This window comes from Geotrypetes seraphini, chromosome 6 (assembly GCF_902459505.1).
Source record: "Geotrypetes seraphini chromosome 6, aGeoSer1.1, whole genome shotgun sequence".
Lineage (NCBI taxonomy): Eukaryota > Metazoa > Chordata > Amphibia > Gymnophiona > Dermophiidae > Geotrypetes > Geotrypetes seraphini.
Genome location: NC_047089.1, coordinates 141,442,857 through 141,469,027, shown reverse-complemented (window position 1 = coordinate 141,469,027; position 26,171 = coordinate 141,442,857). Strand labels below are relative to the sequence as shown.

The following is a 26,171-nucleotide window of genomic DNA, read 5'->3' as shown; positions in this document are numbered from 1 at the left end:
AGCGCTGCTCTTGCTGGCTGGCCGCTGCCACACCTGTTTTAGAGGGCAAGGAGGGAGGGAGGGTCAGTCAGGAAGTGCTGCTATCCGGCTTCCCTCCTGGTCTCCCCGAAGGACTGCCCCCCCCCCCGAAAGACTGCATACCCCCTCTCCCCCCCCCCCCCCGGGAAGGCCTCGTGTTCCCCCTGGCCTACCCATACCATTTACCTTACAGCTTCAGCCTGCAGCCGAAGATCGCGGTTACAGCATCTTTGCAGTGCTTTGAGCTGTTTCCTCTGCTGCGGTCCCGCCCCTCCTCTGACATCAGAGGCAGGATCGCGGCGGACGAAACAGCTTATAGCACTTTGCAAAGTCACTGCCACTGTTCCCTCTAAGCTGAGCAGGTGTCCTCCAGCTGCATTGCTACCACTAGGGGGTGGAATATTTTCAGTCGCTAAGGACAGGTATGTTCCCTGGAGTCCTGCAGAACTTGCCTGTCAAGTTTCAAGTTTCAAGTTTATTGGTTTTTTTTACCCCGATCATAAAAACAAATATCTGACCGGTTAACAATAATATGTAAAAAGGAAAGCAAGATATATTTAATTGTGTTTAAAGAGAGTAGTGAGAAAAATAGAAACAAATAATACGTATAGACAGACAAGACAGTGAGGGTAAGTGGGAGGGTTAGGAAAAAGTTACATAGTTGTAGGAGAAATGAGATAGAGGGAAGGGATATAACATGGGGGGCGGGGGTGCCTGGTATGAGTGATATGCTTTGAGAATGATAATTAGGTTGAAAAAGAAATCAACGAATGGACAAGAAAAAGATTAAGAATTGGCGTAGGCATCTTTAAATAGATAAGTTTTAAGATTAATCTTAAATTTTGGTAATTGAGTTTCGTCCCTAAGAAATTGGGGGAGAGAGTTCCATAATGTGGGTGCAGTTATGGCGAAGTTAGTATTCCTAGTGTAAAAGGATTCTTTTAGAGAGGGAATGAAAAGGAGTTTTTGATCAGATGATCTTAATGAACGAGGAGAACTTTGGGGGATTAAAAGTTTATCAAGAAATAGAGGTAGGCGTGAATGTTTAATTTTGAATGTAAGTAGTATAATTTTATAACATATCCGATGAGAGATGGGGAGCCAATGAGCCTCTTTGAAAAGAGGAGTAACATGTTCGAACTTGCCGACATTGTAAATGAGTTTAATAGCGGTATTTTGAACAAGTTGCAGCCGTCGTAGTTCTTTTTGGGGGAGTCCATTGAGAAGAGAATTACTATAGTCTAAGTGTGAGATGATTAGAGAATGAATTAGTATGTTAATCGAGTCGTTAGTTAAAAGAGATCTGAGGGAACGAATAATACGTAATTTGAAGAAACAAGTTTGTACAACAGAACTGATGTGATCGTGAAAAGTTAGTTCTCTATCTAAAAAGACGCCTAATAGTTTTATTTTAGTTTCCATACGTAAAGGTGTGGATTTAATGTAAATTGTACCAGGCATTGTTTCAGATTTTTTAATGGGGAGAAGAAGACCGCAAGATTTGTCAGCATTGAGTGAAAGTTTGTTAGAAAGGAGCCAATCGCTTAAGATAATCAGTTTGGCATTTAGTTCAGTAATATCTGAAAGGTTTGAGGTGGTAATCGGGTAAAGCAACTGTATATCGTCAGCGTAGGCGAAAATAGTGAAACCTAGTGATTGAGCGAGAGAAAGAAGAGGGGATAGAAAGATATTGAATAATAGAGGGGATAAAATGGAGCCCTGAGGGACTCCGAAATTTTGAATTACTGAAGACGAGATTTGGTTTTTTGAATAGACTTTGGATTTTCGCTGATGAAAGTAGGATATGAACCAGTTGAGAGCGTGTCCTGTAATATTACAGTCTGACAGTCTAGATAGTAATAGAGAGTGGTCGATGGTATCAAATGCCGCGGATAAGTCGAGAGAGATTAGTAGGACCGATTTTAAGTGGTCGTGAAAGTAATGTATAGTAGAGATGAGACCTAGTAATGATAGCTCGGTGGAATGTGAGGAGCGAAAGCCTGTCTGATACGGGTGAAGGGCATGTGTTTGATCAAAATATTCGGATAGTTGGGTGTGAACGATTTTTTCAGTAACTTTAGAGATTAACGACAAATTTGCAATTGGGCGGTAGTTATTAGGTAAAGAGGGGTCTGAGTTATATTGTTTGAGTTTAGGGAAGACCAATGCAGTTTTCCACGATGTTGGAACTTGACATTCAGAAAAAGATTTGGAAATCATTTCCCTTATGTAAGGTCCAAAAAAAGAGAAAAATTTTTTGAGTAAGTGTGGAGGGAAGGTTTCTACTATATTGTTTGGAGAATTTATTGAGTGTAGAATGGTGGATAATTGGGAAGTCGTGGGTACTTTGAATTGAGAAAGAGAACTGAGAGGTAAGAAGGATGAATCATTGTTGGTAGACGGAGAAAAAGGGGGAACAGGTGGTCCGAGATGGGTTCTAATATCGATCACTTTTTTGTGAAAAAAGTCGGAGAGTTCGTCTGCAGATGGGGATGTTGCAGTTGGTGGAAGAAGTTTCTTTTTTGAATATTTTGATAGAGATTGAGCTATGTTAAATGAAAAATGTGACAGTAAAACAGCACCCTCTATTGGTGAGACTGTGGGTGGAGGACTCCTGCTCAGCTTAGAGGGAACATTCGCTGCAGGCTGAAGCTATAAGGTAAATGGTTCGGGGAGGCCAGGGGGAACACAGAGGCCTTCCTGGGGGGGGGGTGCGCAGTCTTTCGGGGAGGGCAGTCTTTTGGGGGGCAGTCCTTCAGGGGGTGGGACAGGCCTTGGGGAGGGTGTAGGCCTTTAAAGGGGGAACAGGCATTTAAGGGGGAGTTCAGGCCTTCAAAGGGAGGACAGGCCAGGGACGATGGCATAGGCCTTCAGGGGGGACAGGCAGGCCTTTGGAGGGCAGTCCTTCAGGGGTGGGACAGGCCTTGGGGAGGTGCAGGCCTTTAAGGGGGGGTGCAGACCTTTAGGGGGGGGACAGGTCAGGGATGGTGGCATAGGTCTTCAGGGGGGACAGGCAGGCCTTCAAGGGGGGGTACAGACCTTCAGGGGGCAGGTACAGGCCTTCGGGGAGGGACAGACCTTCAGGGGAGGGGGGCTCCGGTGTAGAAGTACACGGAGGGAGGGAAGGGGGTTCAAAGAGATGTGCATATGCTGGTCTTTGGGGGTGAAGAAATAATGGGTCTAAAAATAGAGGAGAGGGAGAGAGATGATGGACAATGGGATTTAGGGAGGGAAGAAACAGAAAGGGAGAGAAGTTGGACACAAGGGATGGTGTGGAGGGGGGATAGAGATACTGGATAGGAGTGTAGTTGGGAAAAGAAAGGGAGAGATGGTGGACCCTGGGGTGGTGGGGAAGGAGGGAGAGATGCTGGATGAAAGGGTATTTAAGAAAAGGTGGATCTGTGGATGGAGACAAAAAAAGAAAGATGCCAGAGCTCTGGAAGAGGGAAGGAAAACGGAAGGGGAGGACAGAGATGGCAGATGGATGGTTAGCACGGAGAAAGAAGAAAGAAGGAGACCCTGGCAAGCAAGTTATTAGAAGACAACCAGAGCCTGGGACCAACAAGATTTGAATAATGACCAAACAAAAGGTAGAAAAACTAATTCTATTTTCTGTTTTGTGATTTCAGTGTATCAGATTTGAAATTTATATGCTGCCAGAGCTGATGTTAGACCGCAAACGTGAGCTAGGATTTAACAAAGAGAGGAAAAGTCTTTTTTGTTTCTTTATTTTGTTTACACCACAGCGCCAGTGTGGTTAGGAGAAGGCAAAGGGGGTGAAGAGGCTATAAAAATAAACCCAGCAGGATGTTTGAAAAAAATACCCAATTGGGCATGAAAATCGAATTGAAAAACTAATTCAGTAGGCTGAATCGAATCGAAATTTTTTTTTTTCCTGAATCGGGCAGCACTAGTGCAGACCATCTGCAGATGGTCTGCCATGCATCGGGATCACTGGAGAGCAATCCGTGTGGTCGGTTGGGGGTATGATTCCGATCATCCTCATTTGCATGAGGGTGATTTGTGAATCAGCCCCCTAGCCACGTATCGAATTCGATTCGTGGTTTCAGTGAATCTAGCCCTAAGAATGTTATAATGCCTCTGTATCACTCCATGGTGCAACCCCACCTTGCATATTGTGTTTAATTCTGGTCACCGTATCTGAAAAAAGATATAGTGGAATTTAAAAAAAAAAAAAAAGCTCAAAGAAGTACTACTAAAATGATAACGAGAATGGAACTCCTCTCTTACAAGGAAAGGCTATAAAGGGTTAGGGTTTTTCAGCTTGGAAAAGGGATGGCTGAGGGGAAAATGATTGAGCTCTAGAAATCCTGAATGATGTACAGTGGGTAAAAGTGAATCAATTTTTTACTCATCCAGAAAGTACAAAGACTAGAGGACACTCAATGAAGCTACATTTAAATACTTTTATAACAAATAGGAGACAATATTTTTTTACTCAATTAATAATTAAGCTCTGGAACTCATTGCCAGAGGATGTGGTAACAGTGCTTAGCGTATCTGGGTTTAAGAAACATTTGGACAAGTTCCTTGAGGAAAAGTCTATAGTTGCTATTGAGGTAGGCATGGGGGAAGCAACTGCTTGACCTTAGATTAGTAACTTGGAATATTGCTACTATTTGGATTTCTGCCAGGTACTTGTGACCTGGATTGGCCACTTTGAAATGGGATTCTGGTCTGGCCCTGTATGGCTATTCTTATGTCCTTATGGTACTATTCATGGAGCTGGTTTAGATCCATGGGTGAGCCACCAGGCCCTGTTTATTATAGGGAATGCTTCTGCTTGGTACTGCTGGGTTTTCAAATCTTAACTCGGCACACTGTGTTCAGGGTTATCCAGGCACTAGATTTTTGAATCTCAAAATCCCATCCTTGTTCTATATTTTAGTGTCAGAGCCTATGATATAGGCTTTCTTTTTTCTTTTTTTTTTTTTTTGGGGGGGGGCTACAATGAAGCAGTTGACATCCCTTCTTGTGAGGTTTTTGCAGTTGTGGCATTCCAAGGGGTTGGAGAGCTGGGTCCAGAGTCTTTCAGAATGGTACTTGGTTAGTTTGGGGACCTTGTGTGTTCCATTAGGTAACCACAGTGTTTCAGGAGCCTAATCTTTCACCAGTGTGGAGTTTTTACTGCTTTGGTATATTTCATGCATCTGAACTAGTTTAGCAGGATAAGGAAGATGAAATTTGTGCTTACCTGCTTGTATAATTTCTTTGAGTTATACTAGACCAGTCCAGGACCCATCTGAAAAGACTGTGGTACCCTTCTCTCTACAGATTATACCACTGCAGGTAGAAGTCCAAAGTGTTTCCTATAGGTGGCAAGTTTTCTACTTCTCTTCAGATTGGAATCTTAGCGGTGCTGCTTTAGTATGCAATCCAGGAAGTAGAATGATAAAGTATGTTGGTAAGTGTTGGGGTGTATATACTCTATATCAATGGCTATATCCAGTCAACTATAAGATGTACTGTACTTGCATTCTGAGAGGCCACTTTACCATGCAAAGTGGTTTTCATGGGATTATCTTTGGGAACTTCCTAAGGCGCTTCTCTATCTAGCTAAATTAAATGGTGAACCCACCCAATAGGTTAGCATGTAAAGTTAACTGGGGTGGGCTCTGGGAGGGGGTGAGGGGAGTAGTTTGAATTCCAGAGTGCTTCCTTCAAGTTAAGAAATTGTTCTAGTCTCTTGTTCTGCTGGTATAATTTATGATGTTTTTCGAGTCTCTTTCAGTTTTTGTTAGTAAAATACTGGCAGGTTTTCAGTGCTGCACCACTTGTTATAGACATGATGATGCTACTCAAAGCTTTGTTTATTTGCCACTATCTGTTGGTTAGGGAGCATAACCCAATCCATGCATCTGAACTGGTCTAGCAAGACTCAAGAAAATTGGGAATTATCAGGTAAACCCAAATTTCACCATACACAACTATCTGTATGCCCAGAAAGAAGATTCTTTAAGTTCTGTAATAAATTAAGGAGACACAATTAGGCAACAGCCGGATTAAGGCATAGACAAACTAGGCATATACCTCAGGCTCAAATGTTTAGGGGGACCCTGGCTAGGATTACCAGACGTCCGGAAAACCCAGACATGTCCTCCTTTTTAGAGGACTGGGCTCCAGGATGGATGGACTTTCCAAAACCCAGCAGTGTGTCCAGGTTTTGGAAAGCCCTAAGCTCTGGTTGAATCTGGAAGACTTCCATCATGGTAAATAATGCTTTCATCATTCCAGTCTCCTTTGTTCGCAAACTTGGAGTCATTTTCAATTCCAACCTCTCATTTTCTACACACATCCAACAAACTTCTAAGGCCTGTCGCTTCTATATCAACAACATCACCAGAATTTCGCTCCTTCCTCTCTGAGCACACTACCCAGACCCTTGTCTACACTCTTGTAATCTCATGCTTAGATTACTGCAATCTACTTCTAACTGGTCTCCTGCAGTGCCGCTTCTCCCCCCTGCAATCTGTGCAAAACTCTGCTGCATGACTCATCTTCTACCAACCTCGCTACACTTGCATTACCCCACTCCTTAAATCATTTCACTGGCTCCCTATCCACCTTCACATATAATTCAAGCTCCTATTGCTGACCTATAAGTATGTTCATTCTTCTTCTCCTCAATATCTCTCCTCTCTTATACACCTCCCAGACAACTCCATTCCTCAGATAAGCTGCTCTTAGCTGTACCCTTCTCCACCGCTGCCAATTCCAAACTTCGTTCCTTTCATTTAGCTGCCCCCTATGCCTGGAATAAATTACCCGAGTTTGTCTGCCAAGCCCCTTAACGTCCCTTGTTTAAAAGCAGGGAACCACAGAGAATCTAATCACGGAAAACCACAAAGAACCGGTCACAACACAGGATCAACTACCTAATCACAGAGAACCACGCCTCCTTCAAAACCTCCCCCCTACCACCAAAATGAAGCAAATCCCACAAACACTCACCTAGGTCATCCTTCTATTAATCCTCCTCATTACCAACTGGAAGGCAGTAGTGAATAACATACCCATCCCTCCCACTAGTTCAATTACAAACAAAATCTTCCAACAGTCAGAAGTTCGAATCACTAAACCAGCATTCAACATCCCATCTCCACAACATGGGAAAGAAGATCTACACATCCCAAGACTAAACCTCAACACTTACCAAAATCACTTATATACCTTAAAACGACTTACAACCACCAAACAGAAATCACCACACTAACATGTGCCTACCTAATCATCTGAGCCTTAGGCCCAAAAACAGAACATATAAAAAACTGGATAAAAAACAAGAAGCTAGACTGCCTCTTCCTTGCAGAAACCTGGCTAACATCAGACACAGATCCCAGAATAACTGAAGTCTGCCCTCAAAGATACAAAATAACAGTGACTTGCAGAGAGGAAAAAAGAGGATGAGGACTAGCAATCATAATCAAAGACTCCCTAATCCTAAACATTCTTGAAAAAACATCCACCCCATACATGGACCTTCTAGCATGTCAACTCTCAAGCACCACACTAAAAAACACACTAAATTGCATGCTCTGCTACATAACGCCGGGAACTGGACCACAGTAAGACCTGAATTTGAAAACTTCATATATTTCAAACTCTCTAACTCACAGGTGTCGAAGTCGGTCCTCGAGGGCCGGAATCCAGTCGGGTTTTCAGGATTTCCCCAATGAATCTGCATGAGATCTATGTGCATGCACTGCTTTCAATGCATATTCATTGGGGAAATCCAGAAAACCCGACTGGATTCCGGCCCTCGAGGAGGGACTTTGACACCCCTGCCCTAACTGCAGCATACAACCTTATCCTATAAGACATAAACCTACATCTTGAAGACCAAACATCCAAACCAGCAGATAACCTTCTATCATTTCTCGATGCCTTATCTTTTCAAATCTTAAACCCACAAACTACTCATGAGAAAGGACACCAACTTGACATCGCAGCCTTTATGACCCATCAACCATCCACTTCTGAAATTCAAATATCTAATGGAACCTGGTCCCCATCCCTTTGGTCAGACCACTACACATACACCTTCAATATCAACTAGACCAAAAACAAAACCACACCAAAAACCAAAAAAGTAACTTACACCACATGCAAGCACATCGGGGCCACCAAATTCTGGACAAAAATAGATGAAGCAATCTTGGAATGCAACCCCAAGGACTTCATTTCACATTGGAGCAATTTGAGCGCTAACACCCTTGATGAGCTAGTCCCACTACAAACCAAAACTAGAACCAGCAAACGATCGTACAAATAGTTTGACAATGACCTACTCCTACTCAAAAGACAATGCAGAAGACTAGAAAGAAAATGGAGGAAAAATAACTTAGACCACACGAAAACCGCCTGGAAAAAAATTAACCATCAATACAAACTACAACTAAAGGATAAGAGAAAAACATACTACACCAACCTAATAGGCACAGAAACCCAAGACACCAAAAAACTATTCCAAATATTAAAACAAAATATTAAAATAAAAAAAAAATAAAAAATAACAATAACAAATAACTACTGAAGGTCATAGATACATTTGGAAAATTCTCAGGATACAAAATAAATTGGACTAAATCAGAGATTTTACCTTTAAATGTGCATTGTACAAAAGGTATACTTGATTCTTTCCCTTTTATATGGAAAGAGGATGGAATAAGGTACTTAGGTATTTGGCTGAATAAAACACTTGAAGAGACAATGAGAATAAATGAAAAATTTTTATTACAAAAAGTTAGAGTTGTGTGAGCAATGGAATCCTTTACATTTGTCCTGGTGGGGAAGAGTACAAACTGTTAAAATGATGATTTTGCCTGTGGTTTGCTATCAATTGGGAATGATACCAGTGTTTTTTCAGGGGTCTTTCTATAAAAAATTAAATAGTATTCTGGTTAAATTTATTTGGCTGGGTAAAACTGCAAGAGTGGCTTTAGTGTCTTTGCAAAGACCAATTGAGGAGGGTGGGGTAAATTTTCCCAATTTTTATAGGTATCATCAGGCCTATATCATGCGCCAAGGTATGTATTGGGTCCTCCCAGAGCTTTTGGAACAATTACCAGAGTGGTTAAGGGTGGAGAGATCACTTATCTTTCCACTTAGGCTTGATCTTTTGCTTGGTATAAAAGTGCCTAGAATACGTAAGGACAATAGAGTATTAATGGATACTTGGAAAACATTAAGGTTTGTAGACAAATTAACTACTGATTCTATTTTAAAATCGAAACAACAGACAATTTGGGTAAACTCCAAGATACAAATAGGCGGGTTTAAGGTTGTCTGGAAAGATTGGATTAAAGCAGGTATAAGATCATTAACGGAAGTAATTGATAATGGTAAGATGCTTGAATTTTCACAATTGCAACATAAATATGGTCTGAATAAAAAACAAAATTATAAGTGGTTGCAATTGAAGCAGGCTATTCAGGTGGGGTTCCCTGAATGGAAATCTTTAAATGATCATTACAGCTTAGAATTCTTATGTTTCCAGGCAGATTTTCTGGGTCACCAGGCCGCAAAGTGGTATAAAATTATATCTAATTATTTGAATAAGAAGCCTAAAAATGGATTAAGAGATATTTGGAGCATTGAGATTAAGCATCAGATTAATGCATCTCAATGGCCACGTATTTGGTCTTGGAGAATTAAAGGTACGATGTCAGCATCTATTAGGCAAACATGGTTTTTTTTTGTTGCATAGAGCATTCTGGAACCCTACTAGATTACAAAAATTAGATTGCTCTAAGTCTAATAGATGCTGGCATTGTAAAATTGAAGTTGGAACTCTAGACCATCTTTTATTTTATTGTCCATGTATTCAGGCATTTTGGATATCAATATGGGATCAAGTTAATATGTTGAAGGAGAGTCATGTGGCTTTATCCTATGACACAGTGATTTTTGGAATGTGTATGAGGGCCAAATGCCAAATATCTGCAGCAAACAATAAATTATTGTTGATTCTTATGGGAGTGGGAATTCAACAGATAACAATAATTGGAAAGACTGTTCTAGATTGAATTGTAATTTTTGGTGGAACTCAGTTTGTCATATGTATAAGATGGAAAGATTTCTTGCGATACAGAGGGGGTATTTTAAAAGATTTCAAAAGGTGTGGAGGCCATTAATTGAATATTATAACGAGTAAAGTTTATTCTTTTTCCTTAGGGGATAATATATAGAAATGGGATGGGATGAGAGGGATAGGGAGGGAAAAATATTGGAAATATGTTGTTATGAAAAATAAGGAGATATATGTAATAGGATTGGATATTTATTGTTGTGCATTACTGGGTATAATAAAATGTTTAAAGTGTTTGAGGAAGAAGGATGGGGGGAGGGACAGATTTCATGTCAGATTAATTGTATTATCAAAAAGGGATGTATAATTATATATAAATTTGGAAGGAATATTTTATTGATATGGAAAAGGGTGGGAGGTGGGGGGAGGAATAAAAACATGTATAATAATATTTAAGAATGCCAAGTGTGTTATGTAAATTAATTGTAATAATACTGTACACTTGTTGAAAGAAATAAAAAGGAATAAAGATTTAAAAAAAAAACAAAAAACAACTAACAGACACCAAACTCCTCATGACCACTATCAATACACCCCCCAGCCACTCTCTTAGAACACTTCAAGAATAAAATCACGAATGCCAGAGCTACCCTCAACTGCACCCCATTCCACCCAATTGAATTCACAATATACACCATAGAAAAAGAATCAACAGCTGCAGACAGAACTTGGTCCCAATTCCCCAATATACAAAGGCCCAAATTCAACAAACTCTACAAAAAGTACAGCCATGCATCCTGTGACGTCAACCACTGCCCACCATATCTCTTAACTACATCAAGTACAAAATTCCGTACTCTACTCCTTCAATGGATACAAAACGTGCTCACAGACGGCTTTTTCCCAACTAATTTCAGCGAAATCATCATAACCCCGATCCAAAAAGACCCAAAAGGACCAACAGACCAACCTTCCAACTACAGACCCATCGCCTCAATAACTCTATATGTCAAACTAATAGAAAGACTAGTAGCCAAACTCCTCACTACCTACCTAGAAAACCATAACATACTCCACCCCACCCAATCTAGCTTCAGAACCAATTTCAGCACAGAGATATTACTAGGATCCCTCAATGACACAGTTAGACAACACCTCAGCACAGGAAAAAGAATGCTTCTCATGCAACTGGACCTGACCGCAGCATTCATCCTGGTAGACCATATTATACTACTGCAAATTTTAGACACAATAGGTATCTCAGATAATGTACTCTTATGATTTGAGGGTTTCCTAAAATCCAGAACATACAGAGTAAAATCGGATAAAGAAAAATCGGAACCTTGGTCCAACCCCTGCGGGGTACCACAAGGATCCCTACTATCCCCGACTCTATTCAACCTATACACTGCCTCCCTCGGGACATACCTGGACAAACTAGGCATAACCTCCTACAGTTATGCAGACGACATCACCATCCTCATACCTTTTGATCAACCAAAGACCACCATAACAGACACACTACATCGAACTCTGGAAACAGTAGCAAACTGGATGGAAGACCACAAATTGAAGCTCAATCCAGACAAAACAAAATTCATCCTCCTTGAAAATAACAAAAACCCAACTATAACCAACATAGAAATCAACTCTACTAAATACTCCATTCAAACCACCCTAAAACTACTAGGCATGACAATAGACAGATGCTGCACCATGCAACCACAGATAAACAAAACAATACAGAAATCTTTTGCCGTCATGAGAAACCAAAGACAAGTCATAGAAACATAGAAATTCTCTGAAAAAACATAGAAATTCTCTGAAAAAACACAATCCCAGCTCATAGTACAATCCCTTATCCTGGCTATACTAGATTATTGCAACATCCTCTATCTCCCCTGCTCTGCAACAATGACCAAACAGCTACAAACAATTAAAAATACAGCCCTAAGATTCGTCTACTCCTTAAGGAAACATGACCACATTACTGAAGCATTCATCAACTCACACTGGCTCCCAATCTAGGAAAAGATACTATTCAGATTCTACTGTATACTATTTAAAATTATAAATGGAGACAGTCCAATCTACCTGAACAACTGACTTATCCATAATACCTCATCCAGACATAGGAAAACTCACAACCCATTCACACACACACCAATCAAAGAAGTGAAACGGAAAAAAACTCTACGACGGCCTCCTGGCCACTCAAGCAGCGAGACTTGATAACCAGATCTCCAATCTACTAATAACAACCTCAGACTACAAATTATTCAGAAAAGAAATAAAAACAAGAAATCCCTGAACAAGTCATAACATCACAAATTCCTCCTTCCTCCTTTCTTCTTCCTGACTCTCTAAACTATCTGCCCTATTTTTTACCTTCTCTAGTCATGTCCACTGATCTCCTTTTGTAACTGACCAACCATAAATCTTTTGTAATCTGCCTTGAACTGCAAGGTAATAGCAGAATAGAAATCTATCATGTAATGTAATGTAATAGAAATCTATCATGTAAGTGCGAGGTTATAAAATTTGCAGACGATACTAAACTGTGCGGCAGAGTTAGGTCCACGGAGGAGTGTGAGGACCTGCAAAGGGACCTAGACAAGCTGGAAGACTGGGCAAACAAATGGCAAATGCGCTTTAACGTGGAAAAATGCAAGGTCATGCATATAGGGAAAAAGAACCCGTTGTTCAACTACAAATTGGGGGGGGGCATTGTTGGGAGACAGCAGACTTGAGAGAGACTTGGGTGTGCTGGTGGATGCATCACTGAAGCCATCTGCACAGTGCGCAGCAGCCTCGAAAAAAGCCAACAGGATGCTGGGCATCATAAAGAGGGGCATAACAACCAGGACGCGGGAAGTCATCATGCCATTGTATCGAGCGATGGTGCGTCCGCATCTGGAATACTGCGTTCAATATTGGTCGCCGTACCTCAGGAAGGACATGGCGGTACTTGAGAGAGTCCAAAGGAGAGCAACGAAACTGGTAAGAGGGCTGGAACACTGCTCATACGCCGAGAGGTTGGATAGGCTGGGGCTCTTCTCTCTAGAAAAAAGGAGGCTCAGGGGAGATATGATAGAGACCTTCAAGATCATGAGGGGCATAGAGAGGGTGGATAGGGACAGATTCTTCAGACTGAAGGGGACAACAGGTACGAGGGGGCACTCGGAGAAACTGAAGGGAGATAGGTTCAAAACAAATGCAAGGAAGTTTTTTTTTCACCCAAAGGGTCGTGGACACTTGGAATGCGCTACCGGAGGAAGTGATCAGGCAGAGTACGGTACAGGGATTCAAACAGGGATTGGACGGATTCCTGAGGGATAAAGGGATCGTGGGATACTGAGAGAGGTGCTGGGATGTAATACAAGTATAGAAAGCTAACCAGGTAATAAGTATAGAAACCCAACCAGGTTGTGAATGTGCAAGACCGGAGGGTTAGGACTCCGATGGGAAGATAGGACTTCAATGGGAAACCAAGGTGGCAAGGGGGCCCCTTCTGGTGATTCAGACAGGTCGTGACCTGTTTGGGCCACCGCGAGAGCAGACTGCTGGGCAGGATGGACCTATGGTCTGACCCGGCGGAGGCACTGCTTATGTTCTTATGTTCTTAATGTAATGTAGCCTTCAATCCATAGTCTTAGTCCCCACTGCCTGCCAACCTAGCCAGCAGATTAACCATTCCCCTTGATAGTATCCAAGACATCCTCTGTCTGTTTAGATTGTAAGCTCTTTCGAGCTCTTTGTGACTTTGTACAGTGCATACTTCTGGTAGCGCTATAGAAATAATTAAATGTAGTAGTAATAGCAGAATAGCAGTAGTAACATGCATCCGCGCATGCAGAAAGCCCTTCAAACGCAGCCTGGAGATCAAGAGAAAAAATATGTGTTTTATGGGGGCAGGGCTGGTGGGGCCATGCATTCAAGTTTCTCCATCGGCAAATCTGGTAAACTTAGCCCTGTCAGATGTGTTCAGGATTCAGGAGGCTAGGATTGCCAACTGTCTGGAGTCTAAAAAGTTGTAAATTACCTGTCTCAAAGCCATGCTCCCTCCTTCCACATCAGAGGCTGTAGTAGGCAATGTGAAGGCTGATCTAGTCAAAGGAAGGAGGGCTGAGCTGTAAGGACTGGGGGGGGGAAGCAGATTTCTGCACAGGATCTTTTGGGGAGAATCAATGGAACTAATGAGTGGACTAGGGGTGGGGGTTGTTGAAAAGAATTTGGTCTGAAGAATGGGGCAAAATGTGAAGGGGTTGCTGAGAAAAAGAACTGTCATCAAATGCCAGAATTTACCGTATTTTTCGCTCCATAAGACACACCTGACCATAAGACGCACCCTAGATTTAGAGGAGGAAAACAAGAAAAAAAAACCATTCTGAACCAAATTCTCCCTGCCAGGCTCTGCTCCCAACCCCACACTCTTTGCCAGGCTCTGCACCCTGTCCCCCCTCCCTGCAAGGCTCTGTACCCTGTCCCCCCTCTTGTGGTCTAGTGATAGGCTGGGACAGGGTACAGGGCAGTGCCTAGTGGCTGGCAGGCAGGTAGGGACAGGGCAGGCAGAGAAGTCTTTCTGTTTCCTGCTTATCTTTGGAAAATGCAAATCTCTAGTGGACATGCAAAGACGAGGACAGTATCTGAATTCAAGAAACCATGGCTATGAAAGGGATTATAGAGCCTAGAAGTAGAGGAGGTTTAAATGACTTGCCCAGGGTCATAAGGAGCTACTACAGCATTAACCATGAGGTTACCCCTTCAACCACTCCATGTGGTTGGAAAGACTAAATAGAATATTATATAATCTTTATCTGCCATTACTTCTCTGCATTTCTATGAACACAATTTTGAATAACAATAAAATTAAATTATACTGTATATCAACTTTAAATTCAACACTGAAATACTTGAAACTGATTTATCAAGGGTATTTCTTCTAGTTTACACATTTAAGAAAAATTCTTAAGCTCTATGAACTGGCCTTTGAAGAATTGGGGGGGATTTTTGTTTCCATGGTTGGCAAAAACGCATAGGGGTTTTATAAAAGCATTCTGAGAGAGCCAACCTAAATCTTCATGAAGAGAAATCACATTAAGCTTATTTGTTTGATTTCACTCAAAATTGTGATAGTTCTACTTTTGGGTGGTTTCACCCATCATCATCATCATATATAATAAAACGTTAAGCGCGCATGCGCACTCACGCCGCATGTTCCCTGATCTTTCGCGGCAGCACGAGTGCGCATGCGTGCCAGACAAGCTTCCCTGCTCTCAACCTCATAATATGGAAGTTTCTTTAGACGCTGACGATCGCCTCCACAAGCCTGCTCCCAGCCAGCCGACGATCACCTCCACAAGCCGGGACTGGGGCACAAACAGCGCCTCCTTCCCCCCTCCCCTCCGGGACGAACCGAAAAACTGACACCGCCGCCCGGGACCCAAGTCCTTTGCCACCCCACCCTTCCCTTCCCGCAGACCCGACTACAAACCTTGCGATTCCAGCATGTGCAGCAGTCTTCACACGCTGCTTCGGGCCCTTCTACTGCCCTGATTTGCTCTGCCGCGTCTCTGATGATGTCATCAGGGACGTGCCAGAGTAAATCAGGGCAGTAGAAGGACCCTAAGCAGCGTGTGAGGACTGCTGCACACGCTGCTGGAATCACCAGCTTTGTAGTCGGGACCGCGGGAAGGGAAAGGGGGGTAGAGGAAACGCTAATGCTGCTGCACAGCACCCGTTAATGTAACAGGTTTGCTTTCGGGAGGGGATAGGGAGACTGTCAGGGGCCACGGAGAGACAGTCAGGCATGCAACAACAGATAAATACAGGTAGGCAGGAGGCCAGGGAGAAAGACAGAGAGACATACAGAAAGAAAGACAGGGGGCCAGGGAGACAGATAGAATAAGCACAGACAGACAGCAGAGAAAGAGAGAAAGAAACCTCCCCCCCCCAGACAAACACTAGCCAAGGATAGAGAGAGAGAAAGAAAGAATGATAGACAGGGGGCCAGAGAGACAGACAGAAAGAAAGACAGACAGACAGACATCTATTCTAGCACCCGTTAATTTAACGGGCTTAAAGACTAGTTAACTGATAAACAGAAATAAAGTGCAAAATTTGTAGACCCTGATCCCGCTCTGCCGCCCGAATGTCCAGCGCTTCATCAGTAGGCTCCCTCATCTGCCGCGGAAGTGAAAGGCAGACACGAGCCCCGAGCACGCCTGCCTGGTCCTGCGCTGCTGCTCGAATGGTGCCATCAGCTCCTGCGAGTCTCGCGAGAACCAACGGCACCATTCGAGTGCTTGCGCCTGCCTTTCACTTCGCAGCAGATGGGGGGAGCCTGCCGATGCAGCGCTGGACCAAGCTGACAACACCATTCTAGTGGCAGCGTGGGACCAGGCTCGCGCCTGCCTCTCACTGCCGTGGCAGATGGGGACTCAGGCAGCCATCCAGCAGGGGAGCCTGCCAATGCAGCGCTGGACCACCAGGATTACATAAAGGTACGGGGGAGCGTACAGTATTCGCTGCGTAAAACGCACCCTTATTTCCACCCACTTTTTGGGGGGGAAAAAGTGCGTCTTATGGAGCGAAAAATACGGTACATGATGATGGGTAGACTTAATGGAGGATGGGGACACTGCCTGAAGAAGCACATGAGCAACAGGAAGGTACCAGAAAAGAGAGCTAAAATGTGTAAGTTTCTGTGTATCTGGTGAGGACAGTGTCATATAAATAAAGCTTCCCTTTGAAAATCTGGTCTGGAATAAGAAGTTCAGTGAGGAGAAATTTTCAGCTCAGTGAATTTACCTTGTTAACTACTAAATTGCTTGAGCAAATTCATTGAATACTGTCCTAATATTGCCTGCATCCTTTCAGAAGCATTAAAAAGAACAACAAACTATTTTATTTTATTTTGTTTTTTCCATTTATGAACCTTTTTTTTACTTGTAATACTTTATAAATGCACATCTTGTACACATTGCCGTTAAATCTCACTCTTTTGAGCAGTCCACCCTTGGAAAATTCCAGAGGCAATGGAAAATGAAAATAACTTGCCCAGCTTCCCTGGTTCTTGGCCCACTGCTACAGAGCTGCCAAATTACTCAGCTCCAGGAGGGAGACTTTTGGTCAGTCCTGTTTTTGAACTTAAATCCCAATTCAGTGTTCTGTTTGTAGTCCCTGTTACCACCAATTGAAATCAGCATTTCAGGTCCCATAATGTAGCAGGATAAGAGTTGTAGAAATCCAGAACTGATTTTCCTTTTGAACTGTAACTTTACCCATTAAGCTTCTCGATTCAAAACATGTGCTTGAATAGTCCCCATTCTCATTCACAAGCCATTATTACTATCAAACCCACAGCTAGGTAAAACAGTGGTGGGCAAGAGGGTCCCTGGTAGGAGGACCCACAAATATGTTTGCCTAGAGCCCAATATAGTGTTAATTTGGCCCTGTACATGTAGAGTCTTGTGCATGCTCAAAAAAAATTCATATCTATACTGTAGGATGGCATTACCAGCTTGTGTGTCCAGTTTATCATTCTGAAAGTTAAAGAAATTTAGCATTTAACATAGAAACAAAAATTTAGGAAAGCCTTTTTTTAAAATGACAAGTCCTATTTGAAAAAAGTTTATATATATATATATATATATTTATTTATTGCTTTTCTAGGGTGAATCTGGTGCAGTAAGAACAGTAATAGAAACAGCATCAGTAGCTGCAGCAGCAGTAGCTGTGGTAGCCGCAGCCAAACAGGTAAGATTTTCTTAGTTTAGGGTGGAGTGTTGAAGTTTGAGGCCAGTGGAAGGAGGGAGTGGGCATTCCTTCTGCTGATCTACCATGGAGGAGGGTTGTCAATGGTTCAGGGGGGGGGGCCATGGCAGGAGAGAATAGGCATCCTTCCTGCCGATCTACCATGGTGGATGTCAGCTGATTCGGGGACTGTGGCAAGATGGAATGGGCATCCCTCCGTCCAACCAGCTGAGCTGATCGTGGCAGGGGTATTTTCCCCCTGATCAGCTCAGCCGGCAGGGCTCTCCGAAGTCTCAGCTTCAGGGAGACCTGCTGGCTCAACTGATCGAGGATTCCCTTGCCGCGATCAGCTCAGCCAGCCGCGTCTACTTTAAGGATTTGAAATGTAGGCCAGCATTTTGCAGGTCTACATTTCAGGCATCTGTCATGGCTCTAGGGTGAGCCTAGGTGTCCCTGCACGTCTCCCTAGACCCAAACAAACACCTATAGTATAGGTGGCCTACCTCAGGCAGCTTTTTTCTAAAAACATGAATACCGATTGGCTGCCAGATGGCAGTAAGATGCCTACCACTGCCAAAATAAGGACGCCTGTTTATAGAATCAGCCCCTAAGGGCTTGATTCTAAAAGAGGTACCTGGTGGCACCTACATTGTATCACCAAGGGTGGCATAAATAAAATGTCGCCCCCAAAGCTAACACTTCTGGTCGTAGTAATAGAAATTCTCTCCTTCGTCTCTGGGTGTCTCTGGCTAAATCTGGGTACATCTGAATTTTAAAACCTAAAAATTCCTTCTGTTTTTGAAGAAATTTTTCATAAGAAAATTCTTATCTGGGGCCAAAGCCACCGTCAATAATAAAGTGGCTGATGTTACCATCTATTTATCAGATATTTCAAGCAATGTGGTTACATTCAAGCAATGTGGTTACATTCAGATAAGCAACTATTTCTTGCTGTTGATTTGTATTTTGGTAGGCAAATAGTAAACCTGTGTTAGAGGAGGAAAAAAACTCCTCCTTAATATCCAAAACCTCTATCGTGTACCTCTTTAACATCTCCCTAGGAGTAATCATAGTACTTCTAGGAAAGTTAATCAGTCTTATATTGTTAGATCTGAAAGAGTTCTTTAAAGATTCTAATTTTCTTCTCAAATTGATATTGTCCTTGATCAAGGTTTCTTGGACTTTTTTTTGACAAAATTATTTCCTGATTAATATTGCTCAATGAGGTTTTAGAGTCAACCAATTCAGTTTGAAGGTTCTTAATTTCTGTTGCCTGAAATTTTATTTTATCTTCTAAACGTTGAAAGTGAGGGTTTATAAGAGTGGGTAAACTTGCCACAAGATCCCAGATAGAGTCAAGAGTTACCTCTCGAGGTCTCGGGAGTTAAGAAAGGGAAATTTGTGACATAACCTCCTCTCCAGCTGGCAACTCCCCATGCTATTTGGTATTCTAGATTCGTCCGTCCCCAGAAGTTCCCTCCACCTCAGGTTCCACTTCTGAACTCTCCTGCAATGATAGGGAGTCCAGCTCCACATTCTCTTGTCTGTTCTCCCTGGTCTTCAGAATGGATTCCGCTCCGACATCCGGGTGCGCGTCCATTTGCAGGGAGCTGGTTCCATGAGGGCATGGGGGCAGGGCCCTAGTGTTGGGACTGAGAGTGGTTTTGAGTCCCAAACACACTACCTCCGACCCTCTGGCCCGAGGCGTCTCTAGCAGGAGAGTCTCCAACATTGGAAGGGCAGCCCGCATTCGCTGCAGCAGCTCCTTAATATTGCCAGAGCGGGCCAGTCCAGAGCTCTGTGAGGCCCCAGCCGAACTCTTTCCCCTCCACTTCAGCATCTCGAGTCAAGAAGACAATTTTCTAAGTGGAAGTCGACAAGAGGAGCTTTCTATTGCACGCTGCTCAGACAGGTCAGTCTGCAGCCATCTTGGATCAATTTCTTAAGTGTTTTATGGAATTTGTTACTGTTGATAATCCAAAATAAAGTGAGATTTTAAAATATATAAATGAAGTGTTTTAGAATTAATATTAGTATTAGTTTGTAATGTTTAATATGCAGTCTAAGCAAGCAGGTCAAAGCATTCTGCAAAATTAGTAATATGTATAAGTTTGAAATCTTTTGGTGACCCTCAGAGCTTTCTCATATTCATACTGCGGCCCTTCACATGGAAAAGCTTGGAGACCACTGACTACAAAATAGGTTGTAGTAGGGGCTCTCATACTAATAGGAAAATTAGCACTTGGCCCTTGTACTGCTGCAGTAAAAATGGCCTCAGTACACAGAAAAGACCTATGTAATGGCGTACTGAGGCCACCTTTTACTGTAGTTTGATAAAAGGGCCCCTTAGGTTGTAAGCTCACCTGGGCCAGTGAAAGACCTCTGATACCCAAATATAACTTGCCTTGAGCTACAACAAAGAAAGGTATGTTCTGTCCCTAGCAGTATTCAAATCCAGGCTGAAAGCCCACATTTTTCCGAGGTTGCTTTTAACTCCTAACTCCCACTCATTTGTAATGCACCCATGCCTAAGAAACTCCTTAACTCCCTACTTGTCCTGTTTGTTTGCCTGTTTGATTAGATTGTAAACTCTACTGAGCAGGGACTGCCTCTTGAATGTTCTATTCTGTTATGTCTCTTCTGGATTCCATATGCTAGGGGGCTCATAATCAAAAAACAAATACGTCTAGAAACCCGCCTAAATCGGCACTTGGATGATCAAAAAGGTTGTCCAAATACCGATAATCAAACAGGGTTTTAGACGTATCTAAAACTAACTTAGGCTTTTCACTGCCTCTGTGCACCCAGAGCGAAAAGCGGTGTTTTTAGAGGAGTGGGTAGGGCGGGAGGTGGGCCAACCTAGACTTAGTCATCTGGCAGTCATAATCGAAAAGTTTGACAGTTTGCCTGGACGGAACTTATATGTTTTGACTCAGACCAAGTCAAAACAGGTAGAAGTTCCAGATCGGGCCTCTGAACTAATCATGGCTGCTACTATCAACTCAGCAGCCCAGACAACCCGTTCCCCTGCCTGAATGCACCGTGACTCCCCCCTGAATGTTCGCGGCAGGAGAGATGCCAAATCTCTCCTGCCGACACCAGCGAAACCCCCTTAATCTTTGTCAGCAGGTGAGATGCCCAATCTTTCCTGCCGGAACTCCTGAACCCCCACCCCAATCCCCGCAATCTTCGCTGGTGGGAGAGATGCCCAATCTCTACTACCGACACTCCCCAACCCCCCTCCCCACAATCTTCACCGGCAGGAGAGATTCCCATTCTCTCCTGCTGACACCCATCGCAACCCCCCCCCCCCCCCCAGTGATCGCAGCAGGAGAGATGCCCAATCTCTCCTTCTAACACCTGCGAACCTCCCAAAAGTTCACTGGCAGGAGGGATGCCCAGTTCCTCCTGCCGATACCCCCCTGAATGTTTACCCCTACCCCCTGAAAGTTTGCCCCACCTGGAACCCCCCAACCTGGTTTAGTTGGCCGGTTGGCGGGCTCCTGCTTGCGACTGGCTGGCAGGCCCGCCTTCACTAGAATGGCGGGTCTGCCCCTTCCCGGTGCAACTTGGGAGGCACCAGGGAGGGGCCTAAGGGCCTGATTGGCCCAAGCGCTTAAGGCCCCTCCTGTAGGAGGGAACTTAGGCACCTGGTCCAACTGGAATCTTAGGCCTCTGCCAGTGCTAAGAAATGCAAGGTCATGCATTTGGGCTGCAAAAACTGAGAGAACTGTACAGTTTAGGGGGTGAAGGACTTATATGCATGACAGAAGAGCGGGACTTGGGTTTTAGGGGCAAACTTTCCGGGGGGTGTCGTCAAGAGGAACTGGGCATCCCTCCTGACAGCAAACTTTCTGGGGGTTGAGGGTATCGGCAAGAGGGATTGGGCATCCCTCCTGCCGGTGAACTTTCAGCAGGATTCGTGGGTATCGGCAGGAGAGATTGTGCATCTCTCATGCCGTGATCATTGGGGGGGGGGTTCGCGGCGGGTGTCGGCAAGAGAGATTGTGCATCTCTTCTGCACGATCGTTGCGGGGGGGACGGTTCCACGATTCTCTAACCGGTGGTTATGACAGACACTAGTTAGAGAATTGTGGTTTTAGGCGAAGGACTGGCCCCCTCCCACACCTAAAAGGTCTTGTTTTAGGCGTTTGGGACTTTGGTGATTTTTTTTTTCTGAGAATAGGGCTTAAAGGCTGATGTAGTGGCGGTCTGGGCGACTAAACCTCTGAACGTACAGATAGATAGGCTCTTCTTGAAAAAAACCACATTTTGGACATTTTTTTTCAAGCATGGACATTTCCCTGCTGCCTACTTTAGACACCTAGGGCCTTAGGCCAAAAGGGTACTTAGATGTTTTTTTTATTATGCCTCTCTATGTGTTCAATGCAAACCCACAACCCGGGTGTTGCAGAAATCCAAACACTTTTCTGAAAACATGCTCTACCCCCTTAGCCTGAGACCTAGAAAACATATCTAGTTACAATTTCTGCAAGCAATCTGAATAGAAGTCTTTTGCAGTTGCTTTGCTTCTTTTTCTTTGCTTGTTCGTTTCTCAGTGGCTTCAGTGCCTTGAGACCCCCTTCTCGGTGGTCCCCTGTCATAGGAAAGGACGCAGGCCCGTGGTGGTGGTCTGCTGCTTCACAGAGAAACTCTAGTGGACCTGTGGAGTTAGCCTGTTGTGTGCGACCCTTACTAAACTCAGAGACCTTCCCCTGGGAGTTTGCTAGCCCGCTGACTTTGTCACAGGCTGTATGCGTTTGGAGTGAATCCCACTGATCAGGATAATTGCACCCAAGCGTACTTATAGCTATTCTAGGTTGTAAAATGAAATGACAAAAATAATGATGCAAAATATTTTAATAAAATCAAAAATCTTATTTTTTATTAGTTATCAATAATAGATCATAAGAGTATCATTTGCATCATGAGAATTATTACAGAAGCCAAAAGCTGGCCTTGCTCATAAAAAATTCCAATGTTTTACCAGTTACACGTCCATATATCCTAAATGACGACATTCCTTCGTTACAATCCATCTGCAATATAATTGGTCCACATTATTTATTTCCATATAAGGCTAGCTTCATATAGGCGTGTCCTAAAATTTCATTCTTATATCTAAAAAGTTACATTCTCACATTAAGCTTACATATTTTATAAAAAGAAGAAATACATAGACAATATACTCACAAAACTCCTCAGCTTTTATATCCTTTCCTGTAAATATCAGTGTCCTTTTCTGAGATCTCTGTCTCACTAAGACTGAACAAAGAAAAAGATGGAAAGAGCAGGTACCCCTCCCATCAAGATTCTACGCAGTAGAAAAAAGTTGCTTAAGGTCAGAGGTCAAACACCATCTGTTGCCTTATCAGGATCTCAGATATATGGGGGGCGTGGCTTAACGCGAATGGACGTGTAATCGCGAAGCTCCTCTTCATCTAGGCAACGGAAGATAAAAATATTATTCCCTTCTTGAAGATTTCATCAAAAAAAAATAATTATTATTGATGTTGATGTTACCCTCTTATGCTGAAGTTGAAGTCTGTGAAATAACAGCTGAAAAGTCAGAGTGCCGTTTTTCCTCAGTGCTGGAACGAAGCGGTGTTGAGGTTTGAATCGCTGATTCGTGAAAGATAAAACTTTTAAAAATCAAGCCGCTTCTAAAATGGTAAAAATCAAGCACTGAGTCAGAGCCCTAAGGTGAAGAATCAAGGAGATCCTGAAAGAGATGAAAGTAAAAGTGCCGGTTTTTCAGTGCTGAATCAGCAAGACAACGGGAAGATAACTGACGGAAAAAAGGGGGAAAAAATCTATCAACGGAGATTATCTGATAATACTGCTGGTATTGAAGAAAACCTGAAAGGAAAGAAACAGTAAGATTGTTTTGAAAAAATAAATTGAAAACCGCCGATATCAAAAGAAAGCTGAGGGGAAGGTAATTGAATCTTTTACCGGCTTTTATATGTGCTGAAACGGCGAGGCAGTGTATGAAGGCTGATAAAATTTGAATTGACTAACGGAGGAAAAGTTTCAGTGCTATAACTGTGTTAAAAATTGAAACAGGGGAAATAAAAAGAAAATCTATTTCTCAGTTAATGGTTTATTAACTGCAGTGACCGCTTATAATGGAGTTGATGTGAAGCCTGAAAGAGAGAGAGCTGAAAATCCAGAGCACCGTTTTTTTTTTTTCTCAGTACTGAAACGAAGAGAAGTTGAAAGATATAAATTTAAAGATTGATGAAAAGTATACTGCCTGAGAATCAAATGATAGTCTGAAGGAGGAAAGTAAAGAAAGAGGGTTTGTTTCTCTTTATGCTGAGTTCTTTCAGGACAGGAAGTTGATAGCCAGAGCAACGGGGCATATTTGAAGTAAACTCAGCGTAAGTGACATCAGCCTGATATTATAAACTGCCAAGCCTGGGTAAGATATTGAAAGAGAAGCTTGAAATATAAAAAGTGTTGTTATTTCTATGTGCTAAAGCTGAATAACTGTTGAAAAGGAAGCCGATCTTGATGTGAGGCTGCTGACGGTTGATTGTGGAGCTGTGACAGTTTGATACAGCCTTCTCCTGCCAGTGCTGAGAAAGGCTGATAAAAAACTTTTTCCCTCCGTGCTAAAACGAATAGATATTGGGAGAGAGTAAAGCTAAACGGAGCTAGAGGGAAAAAGAGCTGACAAGATCTGTGAAAGGGAAATCAAAAATAAAATTTGCCGGTTTTTTCTCAGCGATGAAATGAAGCGACATCGGGAGTGAGTAACTGACAGAACAGTTAAAATTAACTGTTGAAAAAGATTGAGCCGCTGTAGCTAAACGGAACCTACAGAAAATAGGAAATAACTGTTTAAGTAAATATTACCCTCCTCCATTGAAACTGAGACAGGGCTTGAGAGAGGAAAGCTAGAGGAAAAGATTACCGGCATTTTATTTTCAAATACTGGAACGGAGAGGAACTGGAGATAAATAACTGACAGTTGCTTCTAAGAATACTCTTAAGAAAAGACTTGTGCCTGTTTTAAAGATTGCAATAGTCTTGCATTGAATTGCCCGATGATTTGACTACATTTCAGTACTAATATAAAGCAACAAGAAAAACTGCTGATATAATAAGATATCAAAGTCAGATTATTGGGAATTGTGACTGAAAGATACTATTGTGTCTCCTAATAAATATAAATAAAGAAAATCTAAGAAAAAGAAAATAACAACATGGCAAGTAGCAGACAAAACAAAAATGAGGCTGGTATGTCAGCAAAAAGACAAAAGCAAGATCAAATAACACCAAGCAAGATTCCACTTCCTGTTGAAGAATCTGACATGTTGAGTAGAGCTGAAGTTATGGAAGAACTAAGACAAATTAAGCAAATGCTAAAGGAAACTGTAACCAATATGTCAGATATGAAGGAAGAAATATTGAACATCCACAGACAACTGGAAGTTAATAATAAAAGAACAACAGTACTAGAATCAAAAATGGAGGTCATAGAAAGTGAAACAAACAGATACAAAAATGACAGTCTGGAATTAAATAAATTGAAAGATCAACTGGAAGACTATGAGAATCGAGGAAGAAGGAAAAACATCAAACTTTTTGGAATACAAGAAAATTTAGAAGGAAAAAATACTATACTTTTTCTTGAAAACTTAATTCCAAAAATATTACAACTGGACTTGAAACAACCACTTGAAATAGAAAGAGCGCATAGGATTCCAGTTAAAAATGTAGAAAATAAAGACAGGCCAAGACCAATAATTTTCAAAATGCTTAGATACCAACAAGCATTAGAAATATTAAATGCTGCAAAGAAAGACAAAAATCTAAATTATAAAGGATCCAGAATATGGTTTTTGCCGGACTTTGCTAAAAATACAGCAATTAAAAGAAAGAGACTATTAGACATGAGACCTCAACTAAAAGAAAAAGGTTTTAAATACGGTCTATATTATCCGGCAAAAATGAGAGTATCATCTGGAGATAAATCCTTGTATTTCGAGGATCCAGAAAAACTAAAAGCTTTTCTTTCTAAACCAGAACCTATGATATTTTAACATAAAACATTAAGATGGGTTTTGATGACTTTACGAAAAATTATAAAAGTATGAAATATTGAAATATCTGAAGAAAGGGAAAAAAAATGATATAAAGAAAAGATAATAAAAATTTATTTATGAAAAATGACTAAAGTTATTAAAGGTTAATATATACAGATAAAAGGGGAATTTGTTTGAATATTGAATATTGATTGCCTAGGGGGGAGGAGAATGTTCGGGTTACAATTCCAATGTGTATCCTTAAGCAGCCATTGTATTGGGTGGGAAAGGGAGGGAAAAGGAGAGTATTTACTAGA

The 26,171-nt window shown here is 42.3% G+C and overlaps 1 protein-coding gene across 1 annotated transcript in view; it reads left to right on the top strand.

Moving 5' to 3' along the window:
• The window catches only part of LOC117362913 (fibrous sheath-interacting protein 2-like), a 655,319-nt gene that overhangs the window by 578,530 nt on the left and 50,618 nt on the right, over positions 1-26,171 (top strand). The window contains exon 14 of the mRNA XM_033950005.1: positions 17,741-17,824. Within this exon, the coding sequence (XP_033805896.1) occupies positions 17,741-17,824 (84 nt within the window). The remainder of the gene's footprint in view (positions 1-17,740; positions 17,825-26,171) is intronic.